This window comes from Falco punctatus (genome assembly GCF_963210335.1).
Source record: "Falco punctatus genome assembly, chromosome: 5".
Classification (NCBI taxonomy): Eukaryota; Metazoa; Chordata; class Aves; order Falconiformes; family Falconidae; genus Falco; species Falco punctatus.
Window position 1 is genome coordinate 7,927,351 of NC_137584.1, and position 20,867 is coordinate 7,948,217.

General features: G+C 37.4%; 1 protein-coding gene across 5 annotated transcripts in view; it reads left to right on the top strand.

Annotated features, from left to right (window-relative positions):
* Positions 1-20,867, top strand: part of UBE3D (ubiquitin protein ligase E3D) — a 92,370-nt gene that overhangs the window by 17,669 nt on the left and 53,834 nt on the right. For all 5 annotated transcript variants that reach the window (XR_013928488.1, XM_080389493.1, XM_080389494.1 and 2 more), the window contains 5 exons: positions 376-607; positions 6,448-6,517; positions 9,004-9,073; positions 9,922-10,030; positions 15,185-15,354. Coding sequence is in view for 4 of the 5 variants with exons in the window: in XM_080389493.1 (XP_080245619.1) it covers positions 376-607; positions 6,448-6,517; positions 9,004-9,073; positions 9,922-10,030; positions 15,185-15,354 (651 nt within the window). In the remaining variant the exon portion in view is untranslated. The remainder of the gene's footprint in view (positions 1-375; positions 608-6,447; positions 6,518-9,003; positions 9,074-9,921; positions 10,031-15,184; positions 15,355-20,867) is intronic.

The following is a 20,867-nucleotide window of genomic DNA, read 5'->3' on the forward strand; positions in this document are numbered from 1 at the left end:
GTACAAGGGAACTTTACAAGAAGTAATAAGTATAACTGCAAAATGCCCATTGTTACATTTTTCATGGCTGGGTAGAACTGTTTTATTTTTGCTGTGCGATTCATTTCAAGAGAGGATTATGCCAAGTTCTGCCTTACAATCATTGGAGATTCACCCTTGGGAAATGCTTCATCACAAACTTGGCAGGAAACACTCAGCTATTGCTTTCTCAGAATTCACCCAAAGAAAGTGCCTTTGACTGAAAGGAGAGTCAAGCACTTCCTTTTCAGAAAATGCCATACTTGCCCCTGCTGTTTGTAAGGCATCTAAGCTCTCTTCTAGTGTCTTCGAAAAGAATATAACATATTGAAATATTTTTTTCTTCTTCCCTCTTAGGAAATTTCTCAGAGTTCTTCCTCTACCAAGTGAAAATTGGAGTGCTTTAATTGAAGAGTGGTGTTGTCACCCTAACCCCTTTGCCAGAAGCACTTTGCACCCTCAGCATGATGACTGTTTTCTTGGAGACACTTTTTTTCTGTTGAATTCAGGAAAGGAATCACATGTGTCTGAATCTCCCATGTGCTGCTCAGAGGGTGGACACCATGCTTCTCAGAGTGGTTCCAACTTGGTAAAATATTTTGTTTGAATAATTCTTAAGTGAATGTATTTGCACTTTTTTAGTTGTAAAACACTTTTTTGTCACCGGTTTATTTAACTTGTGTGTATTACAGAGCTGTTTTGAAGGTCATAGAAAGTTGTTGACATTCAGTTGTACAGAAGCCAGAAAATACTCTAAACTATGATTTACATTTTCTAAAGCATGCTCCATAGTCTTGATATTGACCTAGTTATGCAAGAACATCTTTCTATAAATTGAATCAGAAACTGTTTAATTGTGTAGTTTTAAACTCAAATATTTCCACCAAAAATGTCCTGAGTGAAGAACATCAGCATTTAGTAAGGTAATAACTGTAATGGGTTAGGTGTTTTTCAAAGGGTAGTAGAGTGAAGAACGAGGAGGAAACTGGACTAACAATGCTTTTTCTTCTCAAACTATGACTGGATGCATAGCCTTAAATATGATCAAAGGAAGGTGTGATTTTTTTTTTCTTTCCTCTTTTTTGTAGCTTCAGAAAGACTTGGAAAAATCAGAATGTGTTTTGTGGCTGGATTTAAGTGTTTTATACTCTTAGAATACAGTTAAGGAAATTGAGTTTGTTTGACTGCTTTGTCTAGTGAAAGGGACCTGCCACCTCAAGTTACAACTGTTCATATTGATGTTTCTGAGTTGTTCCAGGAGAGGATATATCCATCAGCTGAGTCTCTAGGAAGAAGGCTGTCATTTGGCTTAGAAACATCAAAAATTGTTGCCAGGAAAAAAGAAAAATTTTTAGGGATACTGTCTCAATGGTGGGATAAAACCCATGAAGAAAGAACATTCAGTGCTTTACTTATCTTAGAAGTTTAGCTTCTTGTATAAAAGTTCAAGCAATAATATTTTCTTCTACCAGAGGAAGATCCAGGAATTTAGGTCATCAAAGCCATTTCCATAAAGCCTTTTCTGTTAATCTGCTGCTTGTCTGTATTTGTGCTGACAAAGGTTGGGCCTACAGATGCCATCTTTGCTTCCAATACCATATATTAAACCTAATTACTAAAAACCTGCAATTATGGCAACAATTGCTGCCTTGGCAACTTGTATCTGTAACAGCTGATGACTTGCTATGTACAGATTCCCAACATGAAACTTCTAATCTGCTGAGAAGTAACACCAGAGACCCTGATTCCTGTCTGCTGCTGCTGCTTATCATCATTAGGGATTTATATTATCCACAGTTAAATCACTGGGATTCTCACAGTTCAACGGTTGCTGGTGCAATGCATCCAAGTGAGCCATCTGCTTGGGGAATAGTTCTGTCCTACAGTTCTTATTTGCAAGTCTTGCATCTGTGGTCCCACTGGTTTCTTGTTCCATTGTTCTTTGAGAAGCAGAATATGGGGAGGGGAAAATAAGAACTGATACCCTGAAAGGATATCAGCGTGAGAGAAGCAGATTAATTTGGATTAACTCTGTGGCAATTGGAGTTATTTCTTCTAAGTATCCTTGAGAAGGAGGCTGAGCAAAAGATTCCAAATTTCCAAGAGGGCAGTGCTTCTGCCAGAGGTTCCCAAAATGAATTATCTTATATTTCAATAGCCTCAAAAGAGATCTTAGAACAGTGGGAACAAAGACGGGAAGAGGCAGGGTGCATGGAGTTCGCTTTGCAGCCCAAAGACAGGGGAGCAGTCCACCCAGCACTCTTCAATCAAAGAGAATGTTCATGAGAAGAGAGATGGTGTTGAGGCAGAAACATGATAAAAGGATGTGGGGCAAAGACGTTACTGAGATGTGGGTCAAATCAGGATAACAGCAGATTTTTTGAATGAGGAGGGAGGCTATTTGCTGTCAGAGACATACAATAGTAGTTTAGTGGATGAATTTTCATGTTTTCTTCCTTAAACTTGCATTGAAGTTTAGAATTGTTTCCTTGTTTGTGTCAAATCCTTCTTTCTACATCGTTCACGCTTGCAATGAATTCTTATTTCTGCATTTGATTATTTCCAGCATCACTTGGTTGCCAAGCAAATGAGCAAAACTGTAAGAACCAGCAGAAACTGGACTAATAAGGAAAAAAACCCTCATAATGAAACAGAAAATTCTTCCATAATACGAGTAATAGAAAGTTAGAGGCAAGATAGATTGCTATTGGAATAAATGTTCTCATTTCAGAGAATATTGTTGCAGTCTGCCCCAGTATGAAAGTTCTTTTTTAATTGCATTGCAGTTCTTTCGGAAGTGTTTGCCCATGACCAAAATAGTAGCAGAAACGTACCAGAGATGCTTAATCTTTTCCAACCTCCAGTGGGACCAAGACAGCATCCATCCATTGCAAATACATTTTTCACATCTATTAGTCTTCCAGTGTAACATAGTTTTTAAATGTCACATGGTCTTGCAGCATCCTAATAGTATCTCTTGGGGGAAAATATTTTCCCTGACACCGTATCAGGGATCCTTAGGAATAGAAACAGAAAATATTAGGCTGGTGATCCACCTCCATCCACAAACTGCCAGCAGCTGCAAGTTGTCAAATAGATATATTGTTTTAATTAGTCTAGCTAAAACTTGCTTTTTCTGTTGAAGCATAATACGATTTAGCTGTGTTTTTTAGGTACTGTACTGCACAATTCTCAGTTAGCACCTGTAACTGTAGTCAGAAAAAAACATTCAAGTTTTACCTTTCAAGGAAGTACTGTACATTACATACTTGTGCTGTGCAATATTTGTACCGACCTCAAATACCGGTTTTCACGAAACCCTCTCTACTTACTCTTGCTTTTCACGTTAAGCAAGTGATTTTACTGTGTATGTTTGAGAGGACTAGAAAGGTAGGAAATGGGAAAGGGGATAATTGCATATATATGAGCCAGATGTTTTTCTGATCTCCATAATGAGGGGACTGTACTTCCAACATAGCTCTCTGAAGCTGTAGCAAAGGCTGTTGGGCGCTCCCTGGGGCTTTTAGTTTGATTCCTGGTTTGTGAGGAGCAAGCAGGACTTTGTGATCAGAAGTTCAGATTTGATGTGGCATGCTTTTATGTTTTTTGTGGAGCCAGAGTGGTCCTTTCTGTTCACCGTATTATTTGCATTGTACAGATCAGAGAAGTCTGTTAGGTATTTCCAGCATCAAATCCATCAGTTCTGTCTGAGCTATAGCTTTGAGAAAGATATCCAATATTGATTTAATACTTCAAGTGATGGAAGCTTTATCACATTCCTTGGTAATCTCTTTCAGTGGTTAATCATCCTCTTTGCTGCCTTCTATTAAATTATGCACACTAAGAATTGCAACTCTGTATCTCTTTTTATCTCTAAGGTGTATTTATTTTCTGGAAATTATTTTTGTAGTAGTTTTCCAAAGCATTTTCCAAAATTTCAGCATACTTTATAGATCCATTTTTTCAGTAATCATCTCACTAATTCTGAAGATGTTCTGTTTTTTTGTTTATCCCTATCAACTATTCAGTTGCTCATGCATTCAGAGATCATGTTTGCCCTTTCTTTTGTAGCATCTCATTAGTAACTCTGGTTTGATTAGCTACCATCATCTAAATTAGTTCGATTTTTGCTGTCTTCTACTATGTATTCCTTTATTTTATCATCACTGCCTTTGTTGTTCCTGCTGTTTCTGAATATATCATCTGGCATTTGGTTATATTTTAGTGCAGATTGTTAGACTAAGCACAACTTGCCTAATTATCCAGGCTGGTGTGTATAACTCCTTTACCTCCCTTGTTTACTCCTTTCCTGTCATTGCAGCAGGAAGTACTTATACTTTTCCATAGAGTAACTGGAAAAATTGGCCCAGTGTCTGTTTGACTTATCTATAATCTCTTTCATCACCAATCTAATGACAGACTACATGTCCTTTAAGGCACCTGAATTAGAATAACTCAATTAACAATTCATTATTCAATTTTTTATTAGAATAATTGTGCTTGGAAATCTGCGTAGTCTTGAGAGTCCACACTCCAGGTTCTGAAGACAGACTGTAATGGACATACCTCAAAACTTATTTGTAAGACAAAAAGTGTACCTGAGATAGCTAGGGCCACTGGATTTACTTCATGCTGGTCTTTTTGTTTGTTTGTTTGTTTTTATTTTGTTTTAAGAATTTTGTGATGTGATAGGCCACAGATCACCACTTTTTGTTCTGGACGTCAGTCTGACAAGTCCTCACTGTACACACTTTAAAATATGAATACTAAGAAATATGAAGAAAAACTATGCCCTCTAGAGAGTGCATGTGTGTTCACTCCAGTTGGAATCCATGGGAACTGTTGCCATCTTTTACAAAGGTTACAGAAAAAGATAAATTTGGAGATTTCCCCCCTCAACTAATTTAATTTATGTTAAATTGAAATACTATTTCTTTAGGCATGTGCTACAATATGAAGTTGATAGTGACTAGTTTGGACTTATAAACCAAGCCAATAAACCAGTAGTTGTTTAATTACACATGGGTAGTTTTATGTACTGTATGTTATATAAACAATTATAAAGGTGATTATACACAGACTACATGTAAAAATCCATTTTAGATGTCTTCTCATTACATTCTCAGGATTTCTAGCTCCATAAGGGTTTATTAACTCAGGAGCATCGTAGTGGTTGTATATACATACTGCTTCCAGAACAGAGTTGTACTGTGCTACGCCCAGGTTAATCAGCCCACACAGAACCAGTTCTGGAATTTAGACGTTGGATTAAAGTAGGAGTTGTGCTTACTTACATCTTGATATGAATACTGAATTTACATATTAACACTGGAATTAGTAGGAGTGTGACTAGGGCATGTCACAGATTCATCCAGAAATGAGATCTTTTTCAATGGGCAGTAATGGATACATAAGAGTAAGGCAGGTATTGAGTGATGTTTTGGCCAGCGTAGAGACTTCTTGAACTAGATGTTGTCCACATTTTTGGTTTTAATAAGCCTTTGATGAACATTGCATCCCCTGAGTTTCTGAAGACTTTTTGAACTTATGTATACTTTTAATCTGAAAAGTACTTGCCTCTAGTGAGTACCAAACTATATTATGCATTATGTGACAAATACCTTCCTTTTATTTGATACAAACTAGGTTATAATTTCGTAGCGTGAGCTATGAGAGTAAATGTTTTTTTCTTCTTCAGCTTTTCCTAAACATCCATGTTTTTATATACCTCGATGATACTCCTCAGGTTTTTGTCTTTCATGCTTTCTCCCATTACATGTGTTTTCTTGCTATGTATGGAAATTGTTTTGCACCTCTGATGTTTATTCTTTGTCGATACTTTTTCTGTTTCTGCTTGAGTTGAGAGAGTGGGGTCGTTCAATAACAGAATCCACTGTACCTTTCTGGAATATCGTGCTATGTTGTGGTCTTCAGCTGTTCTCTAGTAATTCAGAATACTCTGTGGACGTTTTCTGTTCTCTGTTGAATGTTGGACTGGTGTTCCTATAAAACTGTCCACAGTGGCTAGAACTTTTTACGGAGTGATGGTAGTTACATTGCAGCATATTTTATGCATGTATTTTGGAACACTTCTTTTCATGTGCATTATTTTGCCCTTACCAAAATCGAATTTACCTTGTCATTTTATTATCTAGTCACTCAATATTACAAGATTCTCCTGTTAGCTATTCAGTTTGTGCTGTGCGGTCAGCAGATATTGCCAGACATTACAACTAGTATGAAACTTACAAGCAAGTCAAAGTGTAGAAAGCTCAAGCAGTGAATGCAAATCTGTGTGTCTGTAAACATAAAGAGAACAGAAACAAGTATACAAAGTTCACTATCTGCTCTGGAGAATATGCTAAAATTATATATTCTTTTTTTCAGAATAACTAAGTGACATTTAAATGACATTTCTTTGTCCTACAGAAATCAAAGGAAAATACCAGAGTAATTTGTAAGCGCTGCAAGACAATGGTGGGAGAAACAGTATCATCAGGTATGGGATGTACAAACCAAACTAGACTCCACTGCATCAACCATTGAGCGCTGGAGTTTAAAAACTCTGGAGGAAAGTAGTTTATCAGTAAGGTGCAGGGCCGATTCCTGTGTGTTTGTCTCATTCCTTTCTCGAACAGCTGAGATTGTTACTTCCACTGTCAGACCTTGAAAGTGGCTTATGACAGGGATTTTCTTCTTCCATGTTTCTGTAGTGTATTTGGTTTATTCCAAAGCTTTGGAAGACTCCGTGCATGATTCCAGTTTACTAGGAATCCCAGTAAAAAATGAGGCCTGATAAACTATAGGTTGTTTATTTTGCTGTCAGTCCTACAGAATAATGGAAAGGTTAATTCAGAGCTTCAGCAACACAGAACTAGAAGCTAAAGATATGATTGATAGCAGCCAGTCTGGTTTCATGTGAAGGAAGCCTTGTCCAAGAAATAGGTTCTCTTTCATCATCATCCGATAATGAGATTATTGATGTAAAAACTGTCATTATATTGAATCAGCAGGGTTTACCTGAAGTAGTGTAAAGATGAGTCTCTGGTGGTTTTTAAAATGCAGTTATTAACAGGAGAGAACCAATGATAAGACTGTTACTAGTGGTGTTCATTCTTTCATTGTCCCTCTGCATCAGTCAGTGTGAGCCTGGCTTAGTTCAGAGATCTGGAGAATATAACAACTTTTCATAAAAAGCAAAGCCTGCATAAGAAATAAGTCATGAGGAGATGCAAGACAGAAGATCTTCTGTTACAGAAGATTCTGATTGTCCTGTACAGGGATCTGAACAGTACAGGCTTTAATAAAATTGCATTTAAGGTAAGGTGTTTGAAAGCCCACAAAGCAGGTTGTGACTTTGGGAAAGCAGTGGTTGTAAAAGAACTTCAGAGACCGTCATGAATAATGGGTGCCTTAATAGCTAAACCTTCAGACGGTTGTAGCAACCAGTAATTGATGTGCTCAGTGGGGGTATGGGAAAAAACAAATGCTGTGTGGATGTGCAGGGATTTGGTTTGGACTCTGTACATGGCTGAAGTTAGATAGCATATCCATTGTTTGCAGTACTGTAGGAAATTTACATAGAGTTCAAAGAACAGACAAAAAACCTAACCAGAGATGTATGGTGTAAGTCTAGACACAGCCATCTCTGTGAAAAAACACTAGAGAGCAGACTTCACTGTCATGCTTTGGTGCTTCCTCAGGAGCAGGTATCAGTGCCCTGAAGATAAAGCTGGATTAGAGTGGTGTAGCTGTGGAGGCCAGATTTGGCTTTTAAATTCCCAGGTCGACTATTCTTTCCCCCAACTCTATCCCCGTATACTTGGGTGATTTTTTTTTCTTGGGAAATCCCACTTTCTATTTCTCTGCAAGCAAACATCTTAATTCCCAATGCCCTTGCAGCAGTAGCACCACTTCCTTACTCAGGGTAGCAGCTGGGGAGCTGGAGTGACTGAACTGGCTTCTTTTCTTCCTGTCTTCCAGGACTAGGCACAACACATAGCAGACTAAAATTTAACTTAGAAGTAAAAATATAATTTCCTAGCAGTGAGGATAATTAAAACCATGTAGTGCTTATCTGGAGAACAGGTGGGATTACCAGGACTTTGGAATCTTTAAAACATATTAAGTATCTTCCGGAAATGCTTGCTTTCATCCAGTTTTAATGGTGTGTGTGGACAGAGATCAGAGGAGACAATCCCTTGCACCCTTGAAATTTATGGAGCTGATCAATCTACTGTTGTTCACATTCTAAGGCTTAGTAGGATGAATTTATTGCTCTCTATGCTTAACCTGTTCTTCTGGGCCCCTGGCTAGGCAGTGTCTGTAGCGTAGATCCAGAATTTCAATATTATCATCTTTGACCTGACTTTATTGATGGGGGTTAAATTCTGTACTCAAACACGTCCAATTAGGGTTAAAGGCTGTCTTAGTGGAGCTTTTGGGGAACAGCTACACTGAGACTCAGAAGATACGCAGTATTAGTGTTGAGGTAATGTGACTTTTGGAAAGGAGTTCTATTCTGCTCTTTGAACAAAGACAAAAATTATTCTCCTGTGTGTGCTGTTATTAAAACTGTCTCTTGTGATTCACCGCAGCATTACTGAGCAGCAGAGGGTACTAAAACACTTATGTAAGCTATGCTGATCTCAGTGCTTTAGGAAAGTTCTTTCAATTCATCTTTCAGGTTTGGCTTCAGCTCTTACTTGCTTTGTTTCAAGGTGATTGTTTCCAGCATTAAACAAAGATCAATATAGAAGACAAACTGCTGATCATGTAATTAGCTCAGAGCAGTTTTCTTCTGGCAATGTATGTTTTCTGTTACTGGTTGCTTTTCCTCCGACAAACCAAAGCAGAATTTGACCATCTGCTGCACCTCTTGATTGAACACTGAACAGAAGTTTATTTAGTGATGCGGTGACTTACACTCTATTCTTAACAAGTTGGTTGTTCTGTTGTACTCAAAAAAAGTTTTTGTCGTTTTAGATACCATTAAATATTATGTCACTGAGGTGATTATTCGACCATCTGAGGAAAGTTTCACCCCAACACCAAGGTAAAAAATAAAAATAAAAAAATCAGATGATTTGTTCACATTTATGTTTTAGGAAGGATGCTAGAAATGCAGTTAACATTTTAATTTCTTGAAAAATTACATAAAGTAACAAAGTGCTGTCACAGAATTAAGCTTTGTAAAGGTATTGTAGTCTGAATTCAGTCATGTATGATTTTGTTTGCTTCTCTTTGTGTGTGTTTGTGTGTGATGCAAGAGAGAGAGTTTATATAAGTTGTTGCAGTGTCTCACTATTCAGGTGATAAGCCAAAATTTATTGATTTTGAACTATTTAAGTTTGCATTATGTCTAGTGACTGATGAAGAAAATGGAAGGTTATATTATATAAAGTTAAATCAAGTAAAGCTTAAAATATTTAACTGGAAATGACATTTTGAATTTTCAAGAAATTCAATTTGATGTTAAGACTAAGATGAAACAGAACTTGATATAGCTATCTTGTGTCCTGTACTATCTGTTAGTCACAGTTCTTTTCTTTTGTGATTTGTATTTGAAACGTGTATCATTCTGAACTTTGTGTTCAGATGTGTAAAGTATACAGACAAAAGCTTTTATTCAGCATTTGACAATTGGTGTTGGTCAAAGTAAATGATGTGGCGCAATTTAGACTGCTGATCTATTAAAAAATTCATATGGCAGGAAATATAAAGTCCTCTAGTTTTGAGAAAGAGAAAGATAAAGAAGTCCCATCTCTCAGTAGAAAGTGATTGTAGGACTGTAGTGGAATTAACAGTATGGTGATACTCATATACTTGTACTGCATCGATATAAGTGAGTTTGTGCATGCAGTCGTTATGAAAACATATAATACGCGGCTATTTCTTAAACAGGTCTCAATTCATACAGAGCATGGTTGCTCAGTGTCTTGTGGAATTGTCCTCTGCTAAAAGCACGTTTAGATTCGCTGTAAAAGGGGACAATGGAAAAAGCTATATTCTGGTAAGATGTTTTTTTTATCTTTATCCTGCTGAAGAAGTTCAACCTATGAATCCCAGTTCCTAAAATGTATTGTTTATGCTGCTCATGATTGTAAATTTAAAGAAAATTAAGAAATTCGAATTCTTGAAGTAGTTCTGAAGAATTCTGTTCAAGTAAGAAATTTATTGCTGTTTTTAATTTTAAGTAGATGTACATATGGAAATTGTCTCTATTAATACAGAAGTGAAAGTACTAGAGGTGCATCACAAGTAGCACAGAAATAACACTGTGTTTTGTATTCAGAAAATATGGAAAACTCAAGTTTTTACTTTATAATATGTATCTCATCTTCTTGGTCCACTGCTTCTTGTCATTAATCACCAGAAGTTCATCAAATTGTGTAGCATCTTTCACAAATATTGTCTTAAGTCAGCAGAGACTTCTAATGTAGTCAGTACATTGCATTGCAAAGTGAAGAGTAAACAAAAATAAAATTGCCTATTATACTTAATGTTCTAATGCTGTTAAACTTGATATTTAAATAGCGACAGCTAAATTCCTCAAACTGTTAAGATGGATAGGAATTTGGGTCTGGAATTATCTTAATACTATGCACTTGGTATAACCAGGGCTGTTGCCTTTTATTCACAAACTAGATATAGGCAAGGAGTTTGTAATTTTGCAGTTTGTGTGAGTAATTCATAGACACAAAGATAAAGGAATACATGATTGTGGATTCCTGCCCTGGATAAACTTATAGATGCACTTTGTTGAGGGAGGCAATCTAATTAAATAAATATAATAATAAATAAAACCTACATACACATTGTCCAAGTTCTGTGATTTCCAAACATCCAGATTCTGAGGTAAGTGTATGTATGTTGCTTTTAAATAAATCTTAGTGCCAAGATAACATCTATGCAACCACTGAGAAATACTTCTGTGATGATAAAGTAAGGTCTCATGAGCAGACTCATAATTGTCAGTATTTGTAATCTAATTGAGGAGTCATTAAAAATTGTGATTTTTCCCTTGTAGCATATGTTTTTCCAAGTCACCTAAAATTCTGATGCTTAAGTCTAGTAGCTTATATAGAATGAACAGGTTATTTTCTAACAGAAAAATCACCTTATTTAGCAGATTGCCATTACTCCTAAATCTGAGTTGCATTTTTGCCAATGTATTGATTAGAGGAGCAGGCTGAATTAGCATAGGGTTTGGCTTCTGATTGGCATCCCTTCCTTTTTATTAGTGAGGTTTTAGTATTTTTTTTGTGTTTAACCTCTGAAAGCCCTTACTCACGCCCAGGGTGAGGTTCTAGGTACTATATACACACCAACAGTTGTTCTGGAGTCATGGGTTAAATCTTAGGACTCAGAGGCCTTGTGGCCACAAGTGAATGTGAGCACTGTTTATATTAATGTTGCAAACAGCTAAACAGTAAAAAATGTAGGTGCTTGAGGCCGTGAGTACACACTGATGCATCATGGACCAGCTATCCCACTTGTTTTGACAATAAGCCCAAGATCCTGTTTCACAGTTGTGCCTACATACATGAATACACACAGCTTAGGCTGTGTGTAAAGTAATTAAGGTTAAGGTCTCTCACAAGTCTTTTTAGATTTTCTTTTTAACATACAAATATTACATATACTTATTTCCTCTGTGTATATCACTTGACATTACCAGTTATGTTATTTGCAGATATCATAACTGAGTTTCTGTTGTTTAGGTTGGTGATAACCAAGTTCCTGAAAGCTCTGTACTGCTTATGTTGTGGGGTTTTTCATTATTATTATTTAAAGGATGACAATAAATAAGTCTCTTTTTCTCAGGAAAAAAAAAAGATGGCATATACAGATTTCTGTATTTGTCCTAACTGTGTCATTGCCCTTTTCACATTCTCTAAAAGATGAATAACTTGCCTCCTTGCTGTGCTCCACTGTTGAAGGGTTCCCTACCCTGAAGTTGCATGACTTACAAGCTGAGAATATGGTGAGGACAGCAAGCGAATAGTGATATAGGAGAACACAAGCAAAATGGTACATTATTGGTCAGCATAGCAACATCTTAATAGAAGTAATTTTTTTTCTGTACTTATAAAAAAGGATAGGTTTGAAAGAGGTAAATAAGTAGATTTCTGGATTAATATAGGGAATTTATCCTATGAACATGATGGACCTGATAAAACCCCAAAAGAAACGTATCTGAAAATACGGCAAAAAAAGGTGTGCGATAGAGTTTGGAGTGTTTGAATACTCACTTCAGTCTTGCAGTACTGAATAAAAGGTGTTTTTTGGAGTGAGATTAACCTGTAAAGTGCTTTGAAAGTAAGGCAGCTTGTATTTCAGGAATGAATGGAGAGGGAGTGGGAATATATCACAGGAAAATAAATACGTTAACAAAATGAGAGACACCTGTCAATCAGATACTGGTTCTTGAATCATGTCTTGGAGGGCATGAGCAGAACAAGTTTGCATTTGTCACAGTTGGAGAGGGGGATGTTGCAGTCATCAAGATGTGAGATAATGAGTACCTGTTGAGACTTAACTACCCAGGTCTCTTAGCTTTATTCTTTGTGTAATATGAGGAAACCTCATCTTTATCTAACAGCCTGAATGTGAGGACAAGGAAGCTGTAATGAAAGATGTTTGCATTATTGACCTGTGTGATGATTTAAGTAATGGTAATGTTTGCAATAGCTAAGAAAGAACTAACAAGGAAGAACAGCTTTCTTTAGCCATGTTAAATTTGAATTGTTGTCTAATTGTCTACAAATTGATGCTGCAGACACAGGTTGAGATTTTAGGAAACTGATCACATAATGTAAATCATAGTATTTCACCTGTTTGAATCAAATATCACGAAGTGTAACTGAGATTTCAGCTTTTCTCATAAGAACGTCTTTGAAACCTATTGGCAAGATGATCTAAAACCCAAACCAACACAACTAGAAAACCACCAACAAAAACCCCAAATGCTTTCTCCTGCTGCTGTCATTTCAGAAAATGTCATCAATCCACACTATGAATGGATTCTAAACTTTATATTTCTATCTTTCTGTAGAGATTCTTTTATTACTGGAGTTAACATGAAAGGGATTTGGTTGTGCAGGCTTTGCTGTACAGAGTGGTAGGGAGGAAGGAAAGATTACATTTTGAGTAACTTAGTTGAAAGCACAGATCAAAATTTGAAACTACATTAGCCAGAAGTCTCATGTATAAACTGCTTTGAGTCAACTCACCAAATCTTGGTGGGTGATTGTTTGTTCAGACCAAAAGCAAGATAAAAAATAATTCATGCAAGAGGAGAAGAAGAAAATGATTGCCTGAAGAAGCAAATGTAGTTTCAGAAGTTGATTTTTTCATGGCCAAGTGTCTTTCCACCCACAAAGATTCATTTGCTTTTTCTGTATTGTGTGCTAAATTATTAATACAGATCTGTTGTATTGCTGTTGAGACAAAGACATACTCTGAACAAGTGGTAGAATGTTATTGTGAGACGCCACATATCAGCGCTTGTGGTAGAAGGAAGTACATTTCAGATGGACCATGTTGCAAATGAAATGGTTTGATCGCTTTCTCTAAAGCAAGCTGCAGAAGGATTCTGAAAGGAGCAGACAGCTATTGCTGCATTGTTTCCTAGAGTAGTTTGAAGGATATTCCCCTTTCTGAAAAGCATCCCAGGAGGCTTCTTCACAGGGAAGTGTTAATAATTTCAAAAGGATGGAACTCTGTTTAGTTAAAGCTAAGCGTGTTGGCAGTGGCCTGTATGTACAAGACACTTCTCTTTTTTCCCCATTTTCTTCAACATCTCTTCAACACTTGGCTTAAAGCATTGTGTGCAGTGGTCCTGACTAATGAGATATATTTTGCAGTTTCGGCTATGAGTGTGTACAGTGAGTTACCAGAGCAAAACTGATGAACAGCCACTTGCTAAGCCAAGTGCAGTTGCTTGTCATCGTTTATGTGCATATGCTAAAGTGATTCTCCTCCTCCCATCTCCTCCCAAGACATCTTTATCAATATATCTCATTCCTCTTTTATGAAGCTTCCATTGTAATGTTCTGAGCCTTGGGCTCTGATAAATTGTGACTGTCACATTCAATTATGACATATACTGTGTGTCCTGTTAACAATGGTTTTCTCCCCCTACAGGGGATATCATCATATGTCTGCTACCTAACATCACGTAACTTGTTTTACTTGAAGCTGATTAGGTCATGAGAAGCAGAAGATTACTCTAGTGAGCAGCACTGCATAAATCCTGTTTTCTCTGTTAAAATTTTCATATATAAACATTTCATACAGGCTCAGGACTTGTAAAAATTGATTTCCATTGCTAACTTGGATCACTTCACTCTGCAGGCTGTGATTAGAAGAAAAGCCTGACTTTTTTGTGCAGTGCTTAGCATGAAAGCCCCGAATCCAAGTTTGAATACTGATGCACAATCACAAAGATTTAATTAGATCCATAATGTGATGCAAAAAGTTCAGATTTCTCAAAACTCTCTCCAGTAAATATCCTGTGAATTCCTGTGAACATGTAGTGCTGAAGAGCGCCAGTCCCATTAGCAAGTTTGATAAAGATTTATTTTCCAAGTAAAGGTCTGTTACAACTGTTTCTAAATCCCAGTCTTCCTTTTAGACCACATTAATTGCTGTCTTTTTTCCTTGCATGTCTTAGCTCTATCCAGTCATAACTGTCATGCTTTTTCTAAAAAACTTTAATTTCTGGCACTTCCAGTGGGCAATCTTTCAGTTCCCTGTCTTTACCCCTCAGTTTTTCAACATTATATGCTCGACTGATTCTTAAAAACCTATGAAATTAGAGAAATAATCCATTTGGTAGTGAAACAGACAACATGGGACTGTTTCTTTTGTTACTAGCAAAGGGTATGTGCTGCAGCCACAAAAAGAGGCAGCTTCACAGAAATAATGTTCTTAAGAGTGAGTGACTGTGATAAATCAGACATCAGTTTATTGTATTAACCTGTTTTCTCTACTAGAAACTGCAGACTGTGTGAATTATCAACCATCAACTTATGTTTTTTAACACTTTATTAGAAACTTTGTGAGAATATGGCTTTAGTATCAGTTGATTTAGGATCAGAGTAAAGGAAAAAATTGAAATTGATGTAAACTACAGTAAAATAAATTATTTCTTCATTTCTAGATGTGGCTTTTAAATTCTGACACATTGCTAGTGGAGTCTTCAGGAAGTTCCTCTTCCCACAGTGTTTTTACACTGTTTGGAGATATTTTCATGCCTAGCTCTGGACCAGTGGGGACCTGGAATGCTGTCAAAGTCCTTTACCAGCCATGCATTAAAAGCAGGAATAAGGAGTAAGTACAGCCTTTTCTGACCTCAGGTTCTGATCTTTGATTTGTATTGCATTTCAGACCAGCAATATTTTTTTGAGGTTCTTTGGACAGTCTGTTCAAATGGCATACAATTTCTCTCTCTCTCTCTCTCTCTCTCTCTCTCTCTCTCCCCCTCCCTCTCTCTGCACCAGAGGAATAGTGGAATCATATTTGGTATTTGGAGAAAATCTAGTTGTTAAGTTTTTGCACTAAAGAGTTATGTTGTTTCTAGGGGCACTTGTAGATAATTTAGGTATGTAATACAAATGGAAGTTGTCTCCATTACACAGGAGAGTAATTGCTTTTTCGTTTGTGCATTCCCCCCCGCCCCTGTGTTAACTTTCAGAGCTTGGCCATTTTTCCAGCTCTTGGCAGAAGCTGGAAGGATGGTGGTGCTAGGAGTCCCATGGACAATGGGTGAGTTCTGCCCATATAGTCTCAGACCATGCCACCCTGCAGCTGTAGCTCCAGGTGATATAATTCAGGGAGGAGGAAAAATTGAGGGGAGGTAAGGAGCATGGGCTGATTCCTGAATGTTGTGCAAGTTTAACTAGATCTTCCTCTTCGCCTTCAAATTCTGGGTTTTGTGTGAAAATCTGATCTCATCTGTCAAGTTATTTATGGGAATAACCCTCTCTGCACTCGCACAGTAAAGAATTTGGACCTCTGGTACAGCTGAAGCCAAGAGGGTAGAGGTGGGTAGTTAATAGTTTAGCAAATCCTACCTCCCTGTTCCAGCTTCAGTCTTGACCTTTTTTGCCTTAAAATTATGCTTTGTTTTGCAAGAGAAAGAGCTGTTCACAGGACTGGAATTTGTCTGTTTAAGCCAAGTTATCTTCAGCACTACAGGTGTTGTCTGGTGGGTCACAGTAAATTAGCATAATAATCATCTTTGTATACATGGACAATGCATCTAACAATGTCTCTGTTAAAATATACTTGTGCATGTAGCCTAGCAGAATAACATAAGTAATGTTGTATCAGTATAGCTTACTCTCAGCATATAGCATATCCTCAAAAGGAAAGTCCTTTTTTGATATGATTCAGCAGTTCATTGAGTTATCTAGCCTTTCTGTGTTTAGCTTTAACTTGCTTTCAGCCCAGTGGTGGCATTAGTTCAAAAAGAAACAGGGCCTTGAGAGAAGGGAAGAGAGAAGAGGCAAGGAAGGTGGTTGAATATAATGCCATATAAATGTTTTTCTTGGATGTGCCCAAGTCAACTGGAGCTCTCATAAAGGAAGCATTTGATTTCAGCAAGCTTTGCAGTCTACATTATGAAAAGCATACACTGCCTAACATGTTAAAGCCTTCATCTGCTGGAGAACAAAGATAAGAGAATATTGATTAAGCAGTGGGTCCAGTGTTTGCAGGTGATGGAGTCTGATTTTAGCATAATTTTCTGCTTTTGTTTCTGCAGTGCTAGAAAAGAAAGCATTGGTTTTGTACAGGTCACACTTAAACAGTTGTTTGGTTTTGTTTTTCCTTTAAACTCTTGGAAACTAGATGACAGATCTAAGTATGTACGGATGTATTTAAAATTTAGAAGACATTCCCTCCAGACTCAGTTCGTATGCAGCTAATTTATAGCCCAAGACCTCATAAAAGTACAGCAAAAATGTTGTCTCAGACAGACAAGCAACCATGTACGTACGAATTTAAATATTTTTGTAGGAGAAATACACACCTTACAAGAATGTGTGATTCATCATAACGTTTATCCTGAATGTTGCCAAGTGTATCCTTTCATTTTTCAAACAGATCCATTACTGAATAACTGAAATTAACTCTTGACATGAGAGAATGCAAAATTCTAGTAGTCAGAGAAAAGGTCATAATGCATAATTAACATTATTCATGGAAGAGGACAATTACCTTTATTAATATAGTAGCTTCAGAAGCTGGCATTGGGAAACCTTTGTGATCTAAATGTTATTTAGTGATCCAAAACACATCTTAAAATATTATCATTTAAACTTATTCTTAGAGTGGGAGATATTGCAAGAATCACTACCTGTTCTAAAATGAATACTTCCCTTAGCACTTACAGAAGTGGTAAGGGAACTCTTACAGAAGTGTAACTTCCAGTTTTGTCTTTCAAGTTTCAGTTCTTTATCACTGAGAACATGTAATTACATTAACACACATTGAGTTATATATTTGACGTGTTATTTAGCTAGAAGTCATATCTACTTAGTCACTTACCTAGCATTCATAAATGCTTTTCTTGAATAGAGTTCTCAGCGGCGGAATTTTACTGAGATTATATTCAGTTCTTTCCAGTTCCCCAGACAGACTTGTTACGAATCACTTGTTTGTGAAGATTACTTTCTATTTATCTTTAGGATTTTGCAGTGAGCAGAAGGCACAAGTGAGGTTTTAATTCTCCTCTGACAGTAATTGACATCTTCCCTGTGCAGTCCCTGGACAAATGCAACAATGGAAGAGAAAGAACAGAGGGTTCTTTTTAAGGTTCAGAAACTGAAGTAACTATTGGTTTAGAATTATTTTCCCATTTTTATATTTCTAGTAAAGAACAGTAAAAAGGACATTAGCACTTCAGTATGTTTTTACTAACTCATCTCTTAGATGGGTTGAAGTACTGCCTGGATCTGTGCAGTAAGTCTGAAGTCTTTCTGTATTACAGGAATGTAAACGCAGCAGAAGCAAAAATACCAAAACCAGCGTAGCTTATTTAATGCAATGTGTTTGAGTTTAGATCTCAAATATTATTTCAAGGATTCTGAACGACGTGTCTGATTTATTGAGTAGCACAAGTTTCAAATGCTTTAGATGCCCACATTTCAACAATAATTATAATACTTACCTTGCTTGTTTCTGCACACACACCTGCCTTTGAAATAATGCAAAGGTTTGAGAGCCCATGGTCTTCTCCCTGCAAGTGGGGAGTAAGCAAGGATACCTCGTGTGCAGGAAGCAGTCAACAGGTCTGCTTGTGACCTAGACCCCAACGGTTGCAAGGGATAAGCGTGCACTCTAATACCCTGTTACATGTCAGAGAGCCTTTTCAATTGTTGCGAGTCACTGGGTACACTCAGGTCCTGTCTGATTCCTGAAGTGGCAGAATCTGATCTGTGTGATGGGAGGGAAGCGCCTTTCTTACCTCTGGACACTGGAGTCTGTGCTTAGTAGCTGGGCCATAGGTTAAGACAGATTAAGGTAATCTAGAAATAAAAGTGTTTATTTGTAATATCTAAAGATAATAACATAATCACGCATTTGTAAAACGGGGGTGAAGAAATGAAAGAAAATCTGTACTTAGTTTACTTACACAAGCATAAGTCTACTTACTCTCAGATATATACATGGTTCCATCGTACCAGTTAAGGTCTTGGGCTTTGTGAAACTCTCCCCTGGCAAGCTGCCTCTGCTAGAGAGAGCCTAGCTGGGATTGCCTAAATTCACATTTGGGCACCCGCTGTTTGAAGTAACCCTTCGGTCTAGATTCCTTTGGATGCAGTTGAGTATTTCTCTTGGAGGGACCGTAGTAGCTTTTATATGTGATCTTTCTTTTCCAGACTTCTAGAATGTCAGGAGAAATGTACAGTCTCACTCCAAAACTCATTTTATTCCTTCTTTATTCAGGGCACAGTTTTGCAATTCTTCATAATTAAATAATGCTTATTTCTGTTGCTCAGATACGGAAGTGTTTTTTCCCCTTAAACTAGGAATTACGTTCTGTGAACACCACCATGCTTCAGTGAGCAGCAAAACTCTCCTCCAGTAAATCACTGGCCTATCCTTCACCATACCTTACATTCAGGATTACTCTAAATGTTAACAATGCAAAGGAAACAAACATTTGAGTAGGATAAATGTTCACGGTTCGTTACTGGCTGCTGAGTGTTACCAGCTGCAGTGATAATTAACCTCTTTGGAGCTATAGCTGCTTGGAGGTGGCCGATCCTGCTGTAACAAAAATGTGTTCTGAGTTAGACTGAACGTTTCTGAGAAGGTGATTACCCCTTGCATGGCATCTACTGTTTTATTGACAACACGCCAATTCATGTTCCATTTGCTGATCCGTGTTGACCAGCAGATCCTTTCCGGTAGATTGCAGTCTAATAAGCAGCCTTCCTCTGGTTTTGTGCAGTTGGCCTTTGTCAAATTACATCCTAATTTTGTTCAGAACCTTCTCTGTTGGCTGTGGCCATTGTGATTTCCAACATGTGGCGTTCTGATGGCCCTTCCCAGCTTCGTGTTGTCTGTAAATGAAAGAAGCATCTCTTTTGTTCCAGTATCTGGGAGAACAACTGAGATGTGGAGTAGGACCTAACTAAGAACATGTCATGAGGAGCCTCTCTCCATATACCTTTGTTTTGGCAATGAATTAGTAACAGTTGCGTGCTGGGTATTCTCTGTACGTTAGACTGCATTGCTTAAGAACTTTCAGTAGCTTTTAAGTTATTGTGAAGTTAAGACATGGCTAGGTATATCCAGACATGCTATTTATAGTGTAGCTTTTGGCATTTCTCCTTGCAGAGCCCTATTCCTCTGATCTTCCTGAAGGTAGCCTTTAAGTTTTGTGTTGATTTGTATCTTACTCCCTCAGCTGTTAAAAAGGGCTGGAAACACTTAGGTGTGTGATAGCACGAGTTCTGGATGGGGTTGTCTGCAGTTAGGCTTCCAACCCTTGCGGGAGGTTTGTGAGCAATCGTTCTACAGCAAATTAGTTGAAAATATATGCTGTCATTTCTTTTTGTCACCTATGAAAAAAGTATGTTATGAGTGTCGTTGAGTCCCATTACAGAAGGATGGCCTATGCATTTTCTGCTCCGTTCTTACTTAGATATTTATGGAAGATGTGTATGTGATTAAGTTGATTCCCTCCACTTTTCTCCACCTCTGAATCTGCTGTGCAGACAGAAGAGGTCTTCCTTTCAAGTTATCAGGTTCTTGGCAAATAACACCTTATGCAAACAACCCTGACTGCTGGGACTGATAATGGTAAATACTGCTGAAGTGAGATTGTCATAAAAATGTATGAAGAAAATTGAAAATACAGTTACATGGCAATTCAACTATAACTTGATCTCAGAAAATATATGTGAAGGTACAGTTAAAGGAGATTACACTTTTCCCTTTATGTGTGTGCTAGGCAAAGCTTTGTCAAAAAGTCATTGATAGCTTTTTATTTCTCATATGCATCTAGAGTCTCTCTGAATGGCTTACAGGTTTTGCAGGAGCCTTCTCCTATGTAAGAATCTGCTGCTTATCATTTGAGAGTTGAAAAATGATGCAGAAATTGTTTGTTTTATTAGCTTCAGGGGGACAGAATAAGCTAGCAAATTCAGTTTGTGGCTGAAAACCGGGAGGTTTGGAGTCCCAGTGGATTTATTACAGTCAGTGTATAGCGAGCTGTTTATGAAGCTGTTACTGATATTTTCCAGAATGTTGTTTATTTGTCCCAAGAATGGCTTTTATTCTGTATGTAACTCTAGAGTAATTCACATCTCATCAAAGCACCAAACTGTGTC